Below are 20,907 nucleotides of genomic sequence, written 5' to 3' on the forward strand. Positions count from 1 at the left end.
GTCTGTGTGTGTGTGTGTGTGTGTGTGTGTGTGTGTGTGTGTGTGTGTGTGTGTGTGTGTGTGTGTGTGTGTGTGTGTGTGTGTGTGTGTGTGTGTGTGTGTGTGTGTGTGTGTGTGTGTGTGTGTGTGTGTGCGTGTGTGTGTGTATGTGTGTGTGTGTGTGTGTGTGATATACAGCGGCTCCAAGCAGCTAAGGAGGAGGGAGGCTTTACGAGCCTGAGGCAGGCCTGTAATAATCTCCTTCTCTCTTTCCCCCTCCCTTACTCTCTCTCTCTCTCTCTCTCTCTCTCTCTCTCTCTCTCTCTCTCTCTCTCTCACACAGAGAGAGTTGGGCTCTTCACTCTGGTCTGTGACGGCCCACTTACTGCTACCTGGGAGCCTCCCATCCACTCTCTTACCCCCCTCTCCTCCCGTTCCACCTCTCCTCACCTACCCTCCCTCCCATCCACTCTCTTACCCCCTCCCTCCTACCCCCTCTCCTCCCGTTCCACTTCTCCTCACCTACCCTCCCTCCCATCCACTCTCTTTACCCCCCTGCCCCTCCTACACCCCACCCTCCTACCCTCCCTCATCCACTCTCCTACATCCCCCCACCCCACCCCTCCCAAATGCTCTCTGGTCTGTATAGGGAAGGGTGGTGTGTGTGTGTGTGTGTGTGTGTTTGTGTGTGTGTGTGTGTGTGTGAGCAGTGGAATTTCCAGCTACTCAAAGGGTGTGTACTTCGTCAGGTGGTTGAGTGTGGACTTGTAATAAACAAATCTGTGGAGAAGCCTTCATTTCTCTGCTGTCGACAGACACTCACATTGTCGCCTTAAAACCACACATAAATCAGACGCTATTGTGACCTATCCTGCCTCGCGTGCTCAAGCACTCTCACACAAAGCTGCTTTACAGTCATTAGGAACCTTGAGAGAGGGACTGAGCTTTCGCCGGGTAGGTCTCCTGCAGCCAGACTATTGCTCCTCAATTGCACAGCACTGTGGAAAAAAGGTTTTGCCACATGAATGTGTCCATGCCAATGTAACTATTCTACTGTGCGTGTATGTGCGTGTATATGTATGTGTATGTGTGGGAGCAGTGGTATTTCCAGCTACAAAAGGTGTGCACGTTGTCAAGTGGAGGAGTGTGGGCTTGTTATAAACAAATCTGTGGAGAAGCCTTCATTTCTCTGCTGTCAACACTCGACAGACACTCACATGCCAAACAATCCTCAAAACAAACTATTTCAAAACAGCAGAAATCACACGCTATTGTGAACCTGCCTACCTCACGTGTAAGGGTGTAAAGTTTCATCACGATTTGATATGATATTGATTTTTTAAACCAACGATTCGTTTCTTTTTGATACTACCAAATTTGCAGCAATGTGATTCAATTCGATTCAATACTGGGATCTGTTGTCAATAGCAAATGATAGATGTTGGTTCATTTTCATGGATTCAAAAATTGTAAGCTAAATTATACTCCAAATACTGAAGTAACATTGGCTGTGGAATGAGGTAGGCTACACAGTCTGTTCTCTTTCCTCCCCCTAAACTTAAAACGTCCTCTGTCTGTTACTCTGTCAGAATAACCATGACAACCGATCAGTGTACCTTCCAAAATGGCGACCCCTTGCCAAAATCTGCCTGAATGCCACGTAATCTAAAACAATCATGACAGAACTCCACATTCACAATCGGCTACAACTACCGGTCCTTTGTTAGCAAAGTTCTGTCACTGCTCCAATGGCAATAACTAGCAGACTGATTCTAGAAGTCGTGGCAGATGTGAAAACATACTCAAATGTATGGTGGACTGATTCTAGAAGTCGTGGCAGATGTGAAAACATACTCAAATGTATGGTGGACTGATTCTAGAAGTCGTGGCAGATGTGAAAACATACTCAAATGCATGGTGGACTGATTCTAGAAGTCGTGGCAGATGTGAAAACATACTCAAATGCATGGTGGACTGATTCTAGAAGTCGTGGCAGATGTGAAAACATACTCAAATGCATGGTGGACTGATTCTAGAAGTCGTGGCAGATGTGAAAACATACTCAAATGCATGGTGGACTGATTCTAGAAGTCGTGGCAGATGTGAAAACATACTCAAATGTATGGTGGACTGCAACAAAGCCTCCATCCCACCATGATCTACAGCTTCGGAGGGCAAGAGAGAAATTCCATATGGAGGAAAATGTTGTGTAAAAAAAAAATAAACATGCATAGATTAGCATAGCTTAACGAGGCACATCAATGCAACCGCGTTGTTTGCTATTAGGTTGATGAATCGTTACAGCCCTACTCACATGCTCCGGCAGTCTCACATAAAGTTGTTTTACAGTCACTATAACCCCTTAAGGAAGGACTCATCCTGTACAACCAGTATGTTCTTTGAGTTTCCTCCAGACAGGTCTCCTAATCTACTGCAGCTTGTCTGTTGTTTCTCATTTGCACATTGCTCTGGATAACAAGCTTTGGCAAATGTTTGGCAATGTAACTATTCTGCTTGAGGTTTTGATAAGTAAAGAGGGCAATGCTGTCAGCATCCTGGAGAGGCACACAGCCTCTACAGTGTGTGTGTGTGTGTGTGTGTGTGTGTGTGTGTGTGCACGTGTGTGCGTTTGTGTCCGTGTGTGTCTGTGCATTTGTGTGTGTGTGTGTGTGTGTGTGTGTATGTGCGTGTTTGTGTCTATGTGTGAGTGTGTATACATTTATGTGTGTGCGTGTATGTGTGCATGTGGTGTCTGTATGTGTGTGTGCATGTATGTGAGTGCGCGTGTGTGTGTTTGTGTATGTGAGGTCAGGCAATGGCGAGTGTAGCAACTGTGAGAGATGACAGGCAGCTCTAAACCTCTATACACACACACACACACACACACAGTTGTGAGCGCCAAACATGGACACTCCTTCCTTGCAAGCCTCGCATATCTCCGCATGCGTTACACCCAGGGTGTGGAGAGCCACCTAGTCTCAACTAGTCCTGTTTTCCTCCTACTACTCCGGCCTCCTCCGAGGTGTGAAGCAAGCTGCTATGACACACATTCTCTGGATTGTCGGTGAGAACCAGAGCAAGCGTCTCACTCAGGGCTGTGTAATTTCTGAGCAATCACGAGCAGAGAAAGCAAAAGGACAAAATGTTTTTTTTTATCACAATACCATTGTTTTTTTTTTATTATTATTCATTTTTAGAACTGTAATAAACACAAGAGCTGCAGACTAGCAATACCTGCTGTGTGGTGATATTTTACGCTGGACACTCCAGTAGGAGCTATTCTTTGGGAGCAGAACATGAAAAATCGAAATCAAAATGAATGGCGGAAAGCAAAATATAGCGTCATCATGCTCAATCCGTTGCTCATAGAATGTTCAGTATGAAATAAGTAGCGCTAACATGAATGAAATAAATCCAAACTAGAAAAGCACTCCGAGAGCGCAGACCTCCGCCAAGCGAAAGCATAACCGCCTCCTGGATCCAGACAGTGATCCGGATCACTCCCAAAATGTAATGGTTCCTTGTGTCATTTCAGACCTTCCCTGAATATTTCATCAAAATCCATCCATGACTTTTTGAGTTATCTTGCTAGCAAACAGACAAACAAGCAAACAAACAAACAAACCTCGACGAAAACATAACCTCCTTGGCAGAGGTTAATAAAGAAAGCTCTGCATTAACAGAGAGCATAAAGAAGGCTGGGTGTTTACCAAATGCCTTTCTGCTGTGCCACATACTGCACAACTCACTACTGTCAGCTAAGAAGACCAATGTCAGTCAGAGCCTGTTGTGGTGTGTTGGGGTGTATGTGTGTGTGTGTGTACCTTTGACACACAGGGGGCTGGCAGGACTCAGCTCCCTCCTCTGCTTGGCCTGTGGTCCCTTCAGCTGGGGCTGCCGCTGGGACTCCAGGAACTGCTTGACCCGCTGGTCCACCACTTCTCTTATCAGAGCGCTCACTTCCTGCACAGCAAAGAGGGGCCGACACAAAAGAGCTGCGGCTTAAACACATAGACACACACACACCGACGCACACACACAGACACACACCGACAGACACACACACACACACACACACACACACACACACACACACACACACACACACACACACACACACAGACACACACACACACACACAAACACAGACACAGACACACACACACAGGACCCCGAGCACAGCACAGCACTACACAACTACACAACACAAGCAGCAAACTCTCTAAGCAAACACTCCACTCTGTTCTAGTGGTAACCCCTGATAACCCAAACACGTAGGCCAGGTGCTGAGGGCCCACAGTGACTAGGCAGAGAGAGGGAGAGAGAGAGGGAGAGAGAGAGGGAGGGAGAGAAAGAGAGACAGGGAGAGAGAGAGAGAGAAGAGAAAGAGAGGGAGAGAAAGAGAGCGAGAGAGAGAGAGAAGAGAGTGTGAGAGCAAGAGAGAGAAAGAGAGAGAGAGAGAGAGCACAAGAGAGAGAGGGAGAGAGAGAGAGAGAAGAGAAAGAGAGGGAGAGAAAGAGAGCGAGAGAGAGAGAGAAGAGAGTGTGAGAGCAAGAGAGAGAAAGAGAGAGAGAGAGAGAGCACAAGAGAGAGAGAGTGTGTGTGAGTTGGAGACGGTTGTTTTGTGTATCCTCAAGAGGGGGAAGTGGGGGTCTGCGTACATGTGTGTGTGAGCCGTTAAATGGGGGAGCACGCAGGACCATGGAGAGGGAGGGAGATGCACCGTGAGGGGACGGGCCTTAACGCATGCTGCGCTGCACACACAGACGCATACAAAAGAACACACACACACACACACACACACACACAGGAGGTGTCACTCAACGCTCACTCAAAAAAAAAAAAAAAAAAGGAGGCCAAGTGCATGAGTATGTGGGGGTGTGTGTGTGTGTGTGGATTGTCTGGTATTTTAAAAAGTTGCACCCTGAAGACCTGGGATGTTGGGATGGAAAACAGAGATAGGGGTGTGTATGCATGAGCATCAAAGTCTATGTGTCTGAGTGTATGTGTGTGTGTGAGAGAGAGAGAATGTCTCTGTGATGGGGTTGTGTGTGGTAGAGAGAAAGATTGTACTGTATGCGTGTGTGTGTGTGTGTGTGTGTGTGTGTGTGTGTGCGTGTGTGTTGGGGTGGTGGGGCAGTGAGGGCCTGTCTCCCGGGAACAATGAAAATGGATCTCTTCTTTTTTGGTGTCCTCTGCAGCCTCCAGCTCCAGCCTTTTGATGTGTCAGATCACACAGGCTTAGTCACACACACACACACACACACACACACACACACACACACACACACACACACACACACACACACACACACACACACACACACACACACACACACACACACACACACACACACACACACACACACACACACACACACACACACACACACACAAAGCAAACACACACTCCCAAACCAACACCCATTCCATACCTCCTTGAGTTCCTGGGAGAACCAGCTGGTGTCTTTTCGGCAGCCCAGGGGCAGGGCATGGAGATCCACCAGCACAGCAAAGTTCCCACACTGCCAGAGAGAGAGAGAGAGAGAGAGAGAGGGGGGGGAGAAATAAAGAAAGAAAGAGAGAGAGTGAGAGAGAGAGTGAGAGAAAGAGAGTGAGAGAAAGAGAGAAGGAAAGACAGAGAGAGAGGGAGAGAAAGAAAAGGGGGAGAGAGGGAGAGAGGGATGGAGAGGGATGGAGAGAGAGAGAAACTGTCAGTCCTACAGGTTGCTGAATGGAGCATGGCTCATCCACACAACAAAGACAATCACCGAGACGCCGACTAGGAATAACTAACTAACAGACACACACACAGACACACATCCTTCAACTCATCCCACTTACACTCACTCACTGTCACTCACACATCCTTTCTCACATACACAAACACACACACACACACACCCTTTGTCCACCCTCATCACCTCATCTTACTCAGCCCCAACCAACCACACACACACACACACACACACACTCTCTCACTCATACACCCAGAGGGCCTCAAGACAGTCTGCATCTAACACACTCATCTCCTCCGCCTCGGCCTCGACCTCGACCTGACTCAATGCGCAGTGGAAACTGGGGTCATTTGCTTTTAGATCTCTGGGATGACTCAACTGACGAGAGTGTTGAACCCACGCCACCAACACGGGGCGCAGCGATTGGCCCAACACGGCCGCTGTTCTCCTGTCGCAGTTAGCGTGAACGTGGGCCAGTGAGACGCGCGGGGTCATAGGGGGGTCAGGGTCACAGCAGACAGTCTGTCTACCAAGACTGTGCGCTTAGAGATGGTGCCTTCTATTCTGCAGGCAGCAGCTAACAGCACCAAGATGGAGCCCAAGTCTCTCTCTCTCTCTCTCTCTCTCTCTCTCTCTCTCTTTCACTCTATCACTCACACTATTTTTCACTCTATCGCTCACTCACTCACTTCCTTTCTCTTGGGTTCTCTCTCTGTCTTTCGTTGTCTTTCGCTCTTTCTCTCTTTCGTTCAATTTCGCTCTTTCTCTCTTTCCGCGGGCCAGGATTCCAAAGTTATGCGTCACCACGTCAATGACAATAAGTCACATCGGAGTGCCAAGGCTCGAGACGTCGGGGCTGTTTAAGAGCCTGTTACATCTCTACCCCCGTCCCTTTACCTCCCACACACACACACACACACACCCTCCTCACTCACTCCCTCGCTCTCTAGCTCATTCTCCGTCACTCAGTCTCTCCCTCAGCTTGATTATGTTTCACACTCGAGCGCAAAAAGAGTGGCCTGTCACAGTGAAGCAATCCATTTCTGCAGCCCACCTCCCTTTTCCACTCATAGACCACCCGCGATGTGACATGACCCAAAGCCAGAGTGAAACCCACTGCCGCCCTCCATCTGTTCCCTCTGTCTACATGCTTACCTGCCTTTAATCTGAACCTGAATCTGAATCTGAATTTGAATCTGAATCTGAATCTGATGCAGAATGGTCCAGGGTCAAACCCTTTCATGTTTTGAGCAGCTACAGCTCATGGGCCCCCCAGGCTGCGTCTTACAGAGTTTAATGAAAATCTAGCTGGTACATTTTTATGAACAAACAGACAAACTGAATTTAGCAAGTATGACTGGTTAGGTAGCTCACACCGAGTACAACGATGCTTGCTGGTGCCAAATGTATCTCAAAACGGTACTTAACCCCAAGTTGTTCCGGGGACAGAGCCTCTTGTAATTATAATGTATGGGTGATAATAGATGTTTTGACAACACTGTTACTGTTACCCATGAAAGTAGTACGGACGTATGTTTCCCACCTCCACTCCCCCGAGTTCATTGGAACTGCTGGCCTGACCTCAGACCAGTTGAGTGTGATGGGAAAAACACTTGGAAGCTGGAGTTTATGATGAGGTTATGAGTTTTACGATGGTGTTGACATTACACACCTATAATGTTGATTATAATGTGGTTCACTGAAAGCTCTGTCATTTTTTCGGTGAAGGATTGGAGCTGTAGGCGCCTGATACTCTATGCAAGATGTTATAACTTCATGAAGCCAATTTGATGGTAAACAAACTTGTAATAGGGAAATCGTTCACCTAGCGTAGCCACATACAACATAGCCGTAGCAAGTCTCTAGCGAGAGAACCAGCCATGCAACTTCAAGAATAGTTCAAGAATAGACTTGAAGATCTCGCAAGAATTGTGAAACATTACTTTGTCAGTAGATATAGCTCTTTGGAGTTTTTGCCTGTTGTCAATCCTTCACCTCCACAACAAAAGCATGTTCATTTTGCACATGGGGAACAAGGCACGAGAAATAGGCTATTTACAATGGCAGAGCAAAATACAAAATATATTGCGACTCAATGGGGAGCTCTATAGTCACCAAAAATAGCTGAAACTGCACAGCAGCATACAATCTACTACAAAGTACAGCTCCAATGGTACCATGCCTTTACTATATTTCCTTCAACCTTCAACCTTAATTTGCTCAGAATAGGGCTCGGGCACACGCCTTGCATTCTAGGAATATTGCCGCCATGTTGGTAGCGCACCGAACGTAATATCCATTCATTCAGATGCAGAAGACAAGAAGCAGAAATATAGCATTAGCGATTCTTTTCCTCTGGCGATCGTGGGTTGTGCTGTTACACCCCACTACACAGCAACATACCATCAAGAAGGCAAAAACGAAGCAACAGGAACACACTAATAGGCGGGAGTAAATCCATAGTAATCCATAGTAAACTTAGGAGTGAGGTTGCCAATAGGGCTGTGCACGTGAAGTTTTCACGTCATGATCCCGAACTCTATTGTCTGGCCCCAGCACCTTTGAACTAGCCTGGGTATTCCCATGCTGCCTTGCGTTGGATTTGATTCACGCTGCTAAGGCAGCCTGGGAAATACCGCCCTGATTTTTGCCTCAGATAGGGGACCAATCACAGAAGAGGGGGGAAAGCAAGACTATGATGAGCTATGCACAGACGCATTTGATAGACATCTGTGTTATCCAATAAACGGATCTGGGCATTTTTTTTCAAATTTGAAAAAAAATACGTTTGGTTCCCAGACCAAGTCTCATTGAGAAGTGGTGACGCTAGCCAAGCTACCTTCGAACCTAAATTCTGCCGCCTTTGGTAGTCTACTGCACTTCCACAACCTTTCCTAGTTGATGGCACTTTCGTTTTCGTCATTTATCTCACTCTCTGAGATTGAGATATCTAGACCTCTGAGCTATCTGGCATGTGATAAATGCTTCGCTAGCCTCCAGCACGTTTCCCACAGCAAACAAAGTCGCTCAGGTAACACTCCCTCTCTCAACCCGGTTCAGCTCGAGAATTATCCCATTTAATCCCAACGGTCACAATTGTGACCGATTTTTTTTTTTGCTTCTGTGCCTTTACAGATGTCATTGTATGAAGTATCAATACATTTTCCCCAAAAATGGAAACCTGAAAGGGTCTCAGTTAAATATGTGAAGTGGCAAATGTGTAGTGTAATTTGTCACATGGTCAGAGCTGCTTATGTTTTGGTTGCACCCTGAACAGAAAATTTCCACCCAAAAGCTCCCAAACTAAAGCTTAGAAAAGTATGTTTATGTAAAAATAGGGCAAAGAGTTTGGGTACACATAATCTTTAAGGTGTCTAGTATGGAGGGATGCAAATGAAATATGTGAACTTTGTTCAGCGTTCTCATAGCATGAGTGAACATGAAGACGGTCACAATTGTGACCGCTAGGCAACTACAGAGTCAGATTTTGGGGATTTTCTCTTTTTTTGACACATTTCTTTGTCCAATAATCTAATTTCCAATAAATTCCAAACAGAGATGATATGGGGACATTGTCCCAGGTCTGTTATTTACATTTGAATGTGTATCACAATACAATACTCAACATTGCCTCTGCAATTCTCTGCTATATTCTAAGTGTGCCGATTTTTACATAGAGAAACCATTGTATCACACTATTATACATAGCTATTGTAATAGCTAATTTTCTATGTTGTTCTTTTTCTTAATTTTACTTTCAGTAATGTCCTACACATATAAGATCTAACTGACTGTCCAGATTTTACAATCATACCTCAAAAACAGTAAATCATTGTCCCCATTGACTATATTCCTATTCCTATATTGCATATGTCACAGGTGGTGGGAGTTGTAATCAACTCGCCAGTCAGCCTGTTGAAGGCAAATTGGCTGAATGTATGCAAAGACTTGCAATAGACATGAACAACCTTACCAGAAAATATATTCCCCACCCCTTTCCCAACAGCCCCCCAACCCACACACTTATGCACAGTAAAGGGCCTATGTCACAGGGGCCAGGCAGACAAACCAGAAGCACAGCTTCATGTGATCAAAAATAATTGTCTCATCAATCTGTCCTGACACTATTGTATGTCCACGTTACAGACTGTGTCCTATTATGTATTTAGAACCTTACTTAATCCAGTAGTAAAATGAATTAAATTGAGCAAAATAATGGATATCACACCGTTCTGACACTAGATTAGGCCAATAACTGAGGTCAGAGCAGGCTCCTATGCTCCTCAGGGTTATTTGGGATCAGGGACAGGGGTCCTGTGTTCTCCAGGTCAAGCATTGTATGTTTCCAGGGTCCTCCAGCATTATAAAGCACATAGTAGATACCCGAATGAGCATAGGTCCCAGGATATAGGACACTGGGGACATAGAGCCTTATGAATATGAGGCCTTTGGAGCAAAGGGACCAGGTAACTTAAGATGTCACTTCATGTGTGTTCACTAATTCACGGAGGGGATAAATGCAGAAACCAAATTTCTTGTGTACGCAAGTATACTTGGCTTAAAAACTTGATTTACAATAATAAACAGACAAACGACATCTCTTTTTGCAACATGTGGTGGTTGTTGCATTGTGGTATATAGTTGATATAGATGATATAATGGCTTTTCTATGTAAACATGGTAAGGTTGTTCATGTCTATTGCAGGTCTCAGCATACATTTAGGCATTATGCCTCTAACAGGCTGACTGGCGAGTTGATTATACCCCCCACCACCTAGTTTGTATATGTGACATATGTAAAATAGTAGTCAATGAGGACAATGATTTACTGTTTTTGAGGTATGATTATCAAATCTGGACAGTCAGTTAGATCTGATATGTGCAGGTAATGACTGAAAGTAAAATTAAGATAAAGAACAGCATAGAAAATCAGCTATTACAATAGCTATGTATAATAGTGTGATATAATGGCTTCTCTATGTAAAAATCGGCACACTTAGAATATAGCAGAGAATTGCAGAGGCAATGTTGAGTATTGTATTGTGATACACATTTAAATGTAAATAACAGACCTGGGACAATGTCCCCATATCATCTCTGTTTGGAATTTATTGGAAATGAGATGATTGGACAAAGAAATGTGTCAAAAAAAGAGAAAATCCCCAAAATCTGACTCTGTAGTTGCCTAGCGGTCACAATTGTGACCGAAAATAAAACACTCCTTTTCACCCACTTTTTTATTAAAATTTTAAAAAATAGTAATTGATTACTTCAAAGGGTTACTCAAGACACATGATTTTGATATTTTCATGTCTGGGAAAAATTTGGGATTAAACGGGTTATTGTCCCGTCTCGCTTCTGCACTCTACTCGACTACTGACGAGCCTCCCTTTGGAGTGCCAATCCGGTTTAGTCATCCCACTCCTTGGTAATTCGGACGGGAAACACCGCAGGTAAAGCTGCCGGGAAAAGCCACAGGTGAGCAACACAAGAGGCAGGGCTCCCATGAACGCAAACACAGACAACCGCATATTTCCACCTACAGTACATATCAACAGTTGACATGACAACATAACTCCCTCCACTTACAGTTTGAATATCCCTCCTTATATTTTGCTCTTCCATTGTAAATAGCCTATTTCTCGTGCCTTGTTCCCCATGTGCACAATGAAAATGCTTTTGTTGTGGAGGTGAAGGATTGACAACAGGCAAAAACTTAATCAGAAACCAACATCAACTATCCAGACGGCACAGCTGAGCAACACTGGCAGGGACTACACTACGCCAGCGGCAGAGATAGCAGCTCTATCGGTAGCAAAAACAGAGGGAGACACTGGGGTGATAAGAGAGTGACGGAGAGAGAGAGAGAGAGAGAGAGAGAGAGAAAGAGCGAGGGAGAGAGAGACAAAAAGAGAGAGAGATGGAGAAAGTGACCGAGCGAGGGAGGGAGAGAGAAAGAGAGAGAGAGTTAGAGTTTAGAGAAGGTGCTGGAAGACAGAGTGGCCTGGGAGGGAGATGGGAGACTGAGATAGCACTGATACGTGGCCTCCTTCCACTCTAGAAGGATAGACGAGCAGGCAGATGGAACAAGTGATGGGGCTGATAAGGCGCCAGGGGACAGAACAGCACAGAGTGCGATAGACAGAGGTGACAAAGATAAGGTCCGCTATATACACAAACACACACACACACACACAATAACATCCCAGTGTGACACACACACACACACATACTAATATTCCAATGTGAGAACTCACACACAGTACAATTCCTGCAACAGCTCAGCTGTGTGTGTGTGTGTGTGTGTGTGTGTGTTAAATGTGTGTCTGATGCACCCAGACTCAGCGTGGTATGTGTGTGTGTATGTGTGTGAGTAATGCTTGGAGTTGAGCAGCAGCTCTCAATGTTTCTCAGCATGGTGTGTGTGTGTGTGTGTGTGTGTGTGAGAGAATAATGCTCAGAGTGGAGCAGCGGCTCTCAGTGTCTCTCCCATGCAGGCCAGCTGTGGAGGGAGGATGACGTGAGAAAGTGAATTAGAAGGGTGTGTAGGGAAAGGCCCATTGTTCTGACTCTCGCTCTCTCACTCACTCGCTCACTGGCAACACTCCGCTTCTCTTCCCTCCTCGTCCTCTCCTTCTTCTCTTTCTCCTCCTACGCCTCACTCCCTCCTTCTCTCCGTCTCTTGCTCCTCCAGTCAGCCACTCTGTCTCCTTCCTTCCCTCCCTCCCTCCCTCCCTCCTTCTTTCTATCTCACTCCCTCCTCTCTCACTCTCTGTTTCTCTCTCTCTCTCTCTCTCTCTTACTCACTCACTCTTGTCTCCCACAAGTTGTGATTTACAGCCTACTGCACTCTGAGATGTCTCGGGTAAGTGGGTAAATAAAACTGGGGGGGGGGGGGGGATACTTTGCTCATTTGGCTCCCAAACCTCTGAAATCATCTTCAGTCAAACAGGATTACGCCAGGCTGTAAGCGCAGAGACAGACGGCTACGGCCGAATGACACCGCCAAATGGCTTTGTTTTCTTCTCTCTTGTTTTTCTTTTTTCCCCTCCCTCCCTCCCTCCTCCCTCTTCTTCTTCTTTTTTTTTACTTGAAAGCATTTTTTTGCCTCCCTAATTGCTTCTTTGTGAACAAGAATGCGAGTCGTGATGGGAATAGGCAGAAACAATGGGAACAAGAGTGCAGGGCGCCCCCTTGTGGTTCATGTCGGAACCAAATCATATCAACAGTGGTGACATATTGTTTCCAGGTTTTGTCTTGCAAAAAAAAAAACTACTTCCCTGTTCATTTTGTTTGATGTTATACGGTGCTGACATTTCTTCTCAACATGACAAAAATGAAAACAAAAGCAACGCTGAACATCTGATGAGCAGCTTCGCCACGTCTGACTAACAACCTCACAAATGGTCAATGTTCAATTGGCAGCACGGAAATGGTTAATCTTTTGGTGGCTATGACAAAAAGCCAAGAACAGAGACACTCTTATGTATGGACACACACATGTGTATGAATGTATGTTTCTGTGTGTGTGTGTGTGGGTCCTTTCAGAAGAACATCTCATCCTATAGGAACACAACTCTGCTTTGCATTCCCCTTAGCTCTTTGTGCGGTGGCAATCAACAACTGACCACTGGTTTCGGCTGACTGCTTCTGACAATTACCGTGTCGTGGGAAAGCGGCACGGGGCCTGGATGGGCCCTGTCAATCACTTGTCTAAAAGGAGCCTGGACGCTGGTGAAGTCCCACACTGACTGGTGGCCTCTTCCCTCCTTCTCTCTCTCTCTCTCCCTCCTTCTCTCTCTCTCTCTCTCCCTCCTTCTCTCTCTCTCTCTCCCTCCCTAACGTCTGGATGGGTGGACAGAGGGGGGCTAGCCAAATGATACGCCTCAGGATTTACCTCACTATCAAGTTCTCCTTCTTTCTTTCTCTCTCTCTCTCTCTCTCTCTCTCCCTCTTTCTCTTTCTCTCTCTCCTGTTTGAAATCTGAAATATGCCATTACAGTGGAGGGGAGGAATGTTCCCAGCGCTGAACTTGGTGTGTTCACTTGATTTTTTTTTCTCCCCTCCTCCTTACCCCCTCACCCCCACCCCCACCCACTGACGGTCAGTTAAATCCACTGGACTACAGCTACACAGCCCAGTCGAACAGGGGGCACACTTCCAATATGAAAGCTAAGAAGCATATGCACACCACACACACAGACACACACACATACACACACACACACACACACACGCACACATGCACACACACACAGAGGACACGTTAGCGTGCTGGTTTTGGTATTTACGAGTCTCTTAGCATCCTGACGTGCTGAACATTACTGTTTTATACTCTTCAATTTGACTCACTCTTTGTTCGGCACAGTGCCACACTGCGACTGTTACCGTGCAGCCGCGCTTTGATCTCCCAAGAGCCCTGACAGAGATGTGGCATAAAATGCCAACCTATATATGTCCCCGCATGCAAAAAGGAAAGCAGACGTCTCGGTCAAAAGGTCTGTGTATACATATACGCAGCGCTTCAAGTGGTCTCATATGTCCCAGCGAGCAAGAGGCTGTTGGAGAGAGGAGAGGGCTCAGGTCAAGAAGGAAATCATGCAGTCTGGCCCTTGAGAAGCTTCTATAGAGGCCAGTGCAGTACTTCACAATGTAACATACAGCCATTTCAGATGTCTGACTAAAACATCTACGCCAAAACGGAGTGCTCTCTTGAAAGGAAGTGCAGTCAGGCATTGCACAACAGTTGAACCAGTGCCTGCATATGACCAATGAGCTTCAGTCTATATAAAGCTTCCCAGTAGCATGCAAGCCCTGAATGAGTGGATATCACATGTCATGAATCAACGACTTCGTTTGACTGAATGACTAGAAAAGACGTTGCATGGACCGCCAAAATAAAAAGGAAGTCCTACAGAGAGATGAATGCCTCATAAGGACATCCTTGCCACATCATGCCCAAGGTGATTTTCCGGGAATTGAGATCGTCATCACGTTTGACTCATTGTGACATCTGTCTGTCATGATGAACGTGCATTAAATTAAAAATATCCAATGCCGTTTAGGCTGTTTTGGGGGGGGGGTTTCCCACTAATGGGCTCCCCCTGCAGTTACAAGTATACGTTTAACACAACTATTGCAAATACTACTCATGGCTACCACCCTTCCTCCTAGACACAGTACATACATTTGTTTCCAAACTGGCAAAGATAATCTCCAAAGATACATGTCGGATGGCAAGGTAACATCACACAGTTACACGATTAAATACGAATACTTGTAGTAGTACTGTAATGTAATTTGTGATTCTCTGAGACGTTGAAACGTAAGCTGCAAACCTTCTCCATTCTCGGCTAGGACTCTTACACTGTAAGTATTACTAACTATTGCAAGTTAGTTTACCATCAAAATGACCTTGAAGCTGTTACATTAAAGCAACAATAAAGCACTTTTCCTCTGTCGAACGCACGCCGTTTTATTTTATTTGTTTATCCAGAAAATAACGATGTCTCCACAGACAAGGTAGAGTATGATGCATGATTTTGTGAAAGTTTGATGTATTGCAACATCGAAGGAAGTTAAATTTGTAGTTTCTTATGTCTCATTTCATCGAACTACAGGTACGCTACCTGATCTGGTAAAGTTACATAGTGCAGTTATAGCCGATAGAGGGCCGCAAATTGAATGCAGAAGTGCTGTTCACCCTGTTACGAGTTGATGAACCGCTGTAATGATTTTGGAAACATTATTTTTAAGGTACAAAAAATTCTTCAGTGTTGCTTTAAGGTGAAAAAAAAAACTTCCATGTGAGCCTTTAACAACGTCAAGTATCAAGACCCTCATGTTCCTTAAGTAGGCCACTCACTAACCATGTTCTTTTCTATTCCTGTATTTGGTCATACTCTAGAGATTGGCTTTTTTGGGGTTATATGGAGTGTGCAAGTGCTGGCCAAGAAGAACAGTTCCAGAGCACTGCCATTCAATCCCCAATCCCTTTATCCAGCTGTGCTTGCAGCGTGTTGTTGCAGCACGAATTGGGTGGTTCTCGAAGAGCACAAAGTGACTCAACTCGACCTTCACAGAATCTGGTGATCGCCTAAACACCTACATCTAATTCCCATGACACTGCCAAAAGACACCACACCACAACAACTACCCAGCAGACCCACCCTCGGCAGCAATAACAGGTAACTAAACTACAATAACCTCTCCAGGCGAAGTTCTCTCTCACACGCACGCACACACACACGCGCGCACGTACGCACGCGGACTTGGGCTGTTGATAAATGTGTTGGTCTGTTTTCTGGCTGTAATCAGTAAGCAAATAAGCAGTGAGGCGGTAGGCTGGGGCTGGGCTCGACCCCTTTCCCTCTTTCTGTCTTTTCTTGGCCGCGCAGACAGCAGCTCTGCTCTGCATCACCCGCAGTTCCCAAGACACTCGTTACCTTCTCTTATCTCTCGCTTTCTCTCTCTGTCTTGCTTTCTCTCTCTCTCTTTCTCTCAGCCTGAATCGCTCTCCTCCGTGTTGCTGTCCAGCTCCTCCTCCTGAGTCTGTTTGTCTAACTCTCTGTCTCCCACACCAGACTTCAAATATTCAAAAACTCTCTCTCCTTCTTTCTCTCTTGCCTGTTCTCTCTCTACCCTCCCTCCCTCTCCCTTTCTCTCTCCTCCTCCCTCTGTCTATCTCTCTGTGTGTCTCTCTCTCTCCCTCTCTGTGTTTCTCCCTCTCTCTGAGACTCTATATCAGACTCCCCTCCTAACTTTACCTCCTCTTCCTAACACCTCCTGCCGCCCATCCTTCCTATCGAGGTCTGCGTTCAGTTGGAGGGTTAGAGTGCGGTCCTCCAGCACCCTCAGTGCCCCGTTTGCCATCTCAATCACTCTCCTCTGAGAACCAGACATCCCCCCCAAACACACACACACACACACCACCCCACTCACCCCCTCTTGCGCACTCAGCCACAGGGGCTAACACTAACCAGCCGCAGATGTTTACACAGGCAGACGTGGGTGAGGTGGAGGGCCAGTAGATGAGGTTTGCTTTCTCTCAATAAAGTAACACTAACCCACCAACCACCCGCCACTGACCCCAACCCCGACCACCATCACCACATCACACCACACCACTGCAACACCTTCACACACTCTTTCTGCACCTCCCTGAAGCTCCACAACTGATGGGCCGACGGGTGGGACGGACGATGGGAGCTTTTGTTTCAGTCCGCGACTGTAGAAACTGATGGACAGCATGTGCTAAGTTAGAAGTGAAGCAACTTCATGGCACTAAAAAAAGATGTGGTGCACTCTGGGCAGACATGGCCAAGTTTTCTGTTTACTATACATGGTCAGGTTGTACAGTACTGTATGTACTACACAGATTCTCCAAAATTACGTTCTTCCCACAGTCTGGATCCAAAAAGTGCGTACTACACAGTCTTTGGATCCAAAAAGCACATACTAAGCAGACTCTGGCTCCAACTTCACAAATATGACCCACTTGCTTTGGGTTCATTAGGGGCAGAACACCATGTGCATCTGTCCACTGTTTTTGTTTTCTTAAAAGTTGTTGGTTTTACCACGCCATGCCACCTGCAAGTAGGTTATGGGATGGTTGCCATTCTTGAATGGGGTGAATCATCTGACCGTCCCTCCCTTCAGTTTATTTTTTGTGTCTTCTAAATCCAGAGGACTCAATGAATAAATGGCATTCACAGAAGAGCAAGATGAGACAGGAATCCGGCTTGCCAACTCTTGGCGAGCGTCCCTCAGTCACGGGCGTCGTTAAGCGTGCACAAAGCGGCCGTGAGAGAGGGCGCCGTGCCCCGAGAAACAAGACGGCGGCGGCGTGCTCAAACTGAGCCTCATTAGGAGGTGCTAATGCAGTGGGTCAACAGCCGCGGTCCCTGGAGGACCGAGGTCTCCGATGCCACGCCAGCCTATAATCATATCTGCCCGCCCCCTCCTCATCCTCCTCCTCCTCCTCCTGCTGCTTCTTCTTCTTCTTCTTCTTCTTCTTCCTCACAGAGAGGCAGGCATCTGATCGCCTTCACCACCCAGCGTGGTTCGTGTCATTTCCTGACGACATGTGCACATTAAAGTCATAAGCATAACTCGGTACGAGTTTCCAAAGATGACAAAACATTTCCTCACTTTTTGGTCATAGGAGGATATGTGGAAGACCACCACAGTGTGTGTGGTCTGAGATGTGGAGAAAGGGGGTGGGAATGGTATTTGGTGGTGGGAGTGTGGATTGTGGAGGGGTGGGGGTGGGGGGGCTGATTACTTCTTGAGCGAGAATAACCTAGGCAAGAGAACAGAGCAGAAACATCTGTCATGGAGCCATGCACTTAAAATTCTTACATAAAAACAAGGAGCTCCAGACTCCTATCAGCTCCTATGCCAGATGGACAGCAGAGAACGAGAGAGAGAGAAAAGAGACAGAGAGAGAGAATAAGAGGGACAGCAGAGAACGAGAGAGAAAAAAGAGAGAGAACAAGAGGGACAGCAGAGAATGAGAGGGAGAAAACACAACAAGAGAGAAAAGAGAGAGAGCAAGAGGGAGAAAGACAGAGAAAAAGAGAGAAAGGACACAAGGTAGAAAAGAGACAGAGAAAGAAAAGACAACAGAGAGAAGAGACAGAGAGAGCAAGAGGGAGAAAGACAGAGATGGAGGAGGAGAGAAAAGAGAGAGACAGAGAAAGGTTGAATGGTGTTTAATATGGAGCAGATTGCTGCTCCACTCGCGTCAGCTACGCAATGTCTTCAGAGACGTCATACACCACTGAAGCCGATGGAACAGGATGAGGGTGGAGTGGTCACTATGAGCATATGCATGTGTGTGTGTGTGTGTGTGTGTGTGTGTGTGTGTGTGTGTGTGTGAGTGCGGACAGGAGGGCACTGAAAAATGGCAGACCCCCAGAACAGCCCACCAAAATGAGACAGTTCTACGGAACACACACATAATGGTTTCATCTCATCAGAAAATGGATAAAAAAAAAAAGATTAAAAAAAAACTCAGATACTCTTCTGCTGTCAGGCCCACCATGCTCGCTAACTGACCAAAAGGGGATTACGCTATGTTTAAATCTCCTCCCTTTAATTAAAGTAATGTACCTTGAGTGAGAGCGCTTCAGTGGGAATACAGAAAGCAAGCTCGTTCCAACAGAGTTCATACCCTCTCTTGGCTGGACTATAGGCTTGGGTTGGGTTGAGGAGGGGGAGGGGAACACGAGAGTACAGTATGCATGGTCAGTCTGTAAGGGAATCAGTAAGGGTGGTGTGCGCTTTGCTTACAAATGCGGTTGTTTTGGATTTCTACCCGCTGAGTTAAGTAGATTGTTTTGTGGTTTTGGTGATGCGATCATGTCAGTGGCTGCCTTACTGTGGGGGCAAGAAGCTGACCTGGAAATAACAATCCATAGATCCATAGTCGGGGGGTGAAACGAGAGAGAAAGTCCCACAAGTTAGACTCTGGCCTCTAGCCTGTGGGACACCCTTGGCATTAACATGGATGTCTAGAATCCTGGGTCAAAGCCTTCAGTAGATGAAACATCAACAGTAAGGAAGACCTGGGGCTTTCCCAGAACTTAATGCAAACATCTGATGCACATTATGCCTGACATTCATTCCACTGGACTTCGGCTGAAGAGTTACAGCCATCCTCCAGTCCCAAAGCCATTATGGAGGGGAGGAGAAAGACGGCGTTTGCTTTAGTTCTGAAAAAACATTACACAGCTGAGTATCCATTTTAACAAGTACGCTTTAAGCGACGAGAGCAGCTTGCATGTCTTTCAGTTAATGTTTAAAGATGTAATGGTCATTTTTTTAAGTAGGAAAGTGGATCAGGAGAGCCTGCAACTCGTGCCAATGAGTGACATACAAAACTTAAAATGAGTGGACATCTCCATCTAGTGTCCAAACACATGTATTGCCATTAGTATTTTGTTGTTGTTGTTGAAATGCGTGATAATTTCTTTTCCATACCTTTATGACAAACTTGGACTTGTTAGACATTCTGAGATGGCATGTGTTTTGCAAGGTACCTGTAGATGTAAAACAGAAACGCAAACGTGTAAGTTAAACGTTACAGTAGGCAGTGTAGTGGCAACCTCTCCCTCTGTGGTAGGCTAAACATCTTTACATTGGATTTCTCGGAACGACAAATTTTGACGTTACTAAGCCATCGATCGATGGCTTTGCGTTACTCTAATGAGTTTGGGGGCATATGCTGACCGTCCATTAACTAATATTAAAACCAAAACATGCCAGCCCAGTCAAGACATTATATTTACGTTCCTCCAACAGGGATTTGCTCTGTCGAGTAGTGCTAGCATTAAGTTGTGTTATCTGGCGACACAACATATGTTACCTCCGATGACTGTTATAGAAGATTGGCTCGTGAATGCCACAAAGACAAGGGACTTGTGCCACAAAACCACAACATGTACACGCGAGCCTTCGATTACTGCTGCTGACTGACTGACATGCTAACATTAGCTCAGAGTTAGCTAACTGACACAACTCTAAATGGTACGTAAATTGACTCGTTTTTTTTATTGAAAAGTTTCGTATGAAGTCAGGTGTCCTCATATTAATCGTACAGTTCTACACTGTAAAACACGGCTAAGCATGTGAGTGAGAAGCATGGAGCAGTGCGAGAATGACATAGCCTACCACTTTAGATTTTTCCGCCACTGGAAGTTTTGATTTCTGAGAAGGTGGAGCAAAGAAATGACGTCACATCCGGGCACATTTCTCCCTCCCCTTCCATCATCATGTCCTGAAGATGTGTCTGACACTGCATAATGTAAGCCTCCAGGTCATACTATTTGCAATGTGGTGATGTACGAAGGTTGATGTACGAAGGTAAAGAGAAGCAGGTTGGCATCCAGCTTAATCTAATACCTCAATACAGATAATGTCACATCAAATATAGAATAATGATATGTATGTCCAACTGAGAAATGTAATTGAAAAATGGGGTAGTTCAGGTACATCTCCAAGAGCCCTATGGCATTGTCTTGTTGGGAGAATGAAGCCATACAGCTCTTCTATTAGGAGATATACTCCTTACTGGGAGTTAACTTACCCAGGTTTGTCACTAAACCATGTACTGTTGGAATGCCCCCCAGGAATAGCAAACCAGACAAGTACGCAAATGGGTGGGTTACTTATACAAATATGTATATGT

General features: G+C 45.9%; 1 protein-coding gene across 1 annotated transcript in view; it reads right to left on the reverse strand.

The window, feature by feature from the left end:
• The window catches only part of slx4ip (SLX4 interacting protein), a 54,697-nt gene extending 34,266 nt beyond the window's left edge, over positions 1-20,431 (reverse strand). The window contains exons 1-4 of the mRNA XM_062519655.1: positions 20,391-20,431; positions 19,701-19,759; positions 5,415-5,504; positions 3,804-3,942 (exon numbers count right to left, since the gene is read on the reverse strand). Of these exons, the coding sequence (XP_062375639.1) occupies positions 3,804-3,942; positions 5,415-5,504; positions 19,701-19,730 (259 nt within the window). The 5' untranslated portion in view covers positions 19,731-19,759; positions 20,391-20,431. The remainder of the gene's footprint in view (positions 1-3,803; positions 3,943-5,414; positions 5,505-19,700; positions 19,760-20,390) is intronic.
• Between the last annotated feature and the right edge of the window lie 476 nt (positions 20,432-20,907).

This window comes from Sardina pilchardus, chromosome 18 (genome assembly GCF_963854185.1).
Source record: "Sardina pilchardus chromosome 18, fSarPil1.1, whole genome shotgun sequence".
Taxonomy (NCBI): Eukaryota; Metazoa; Chordata; class Actinopteri; order Clupeiformes; family Clupeidae; genus Sardina; species Sardina pilchardus.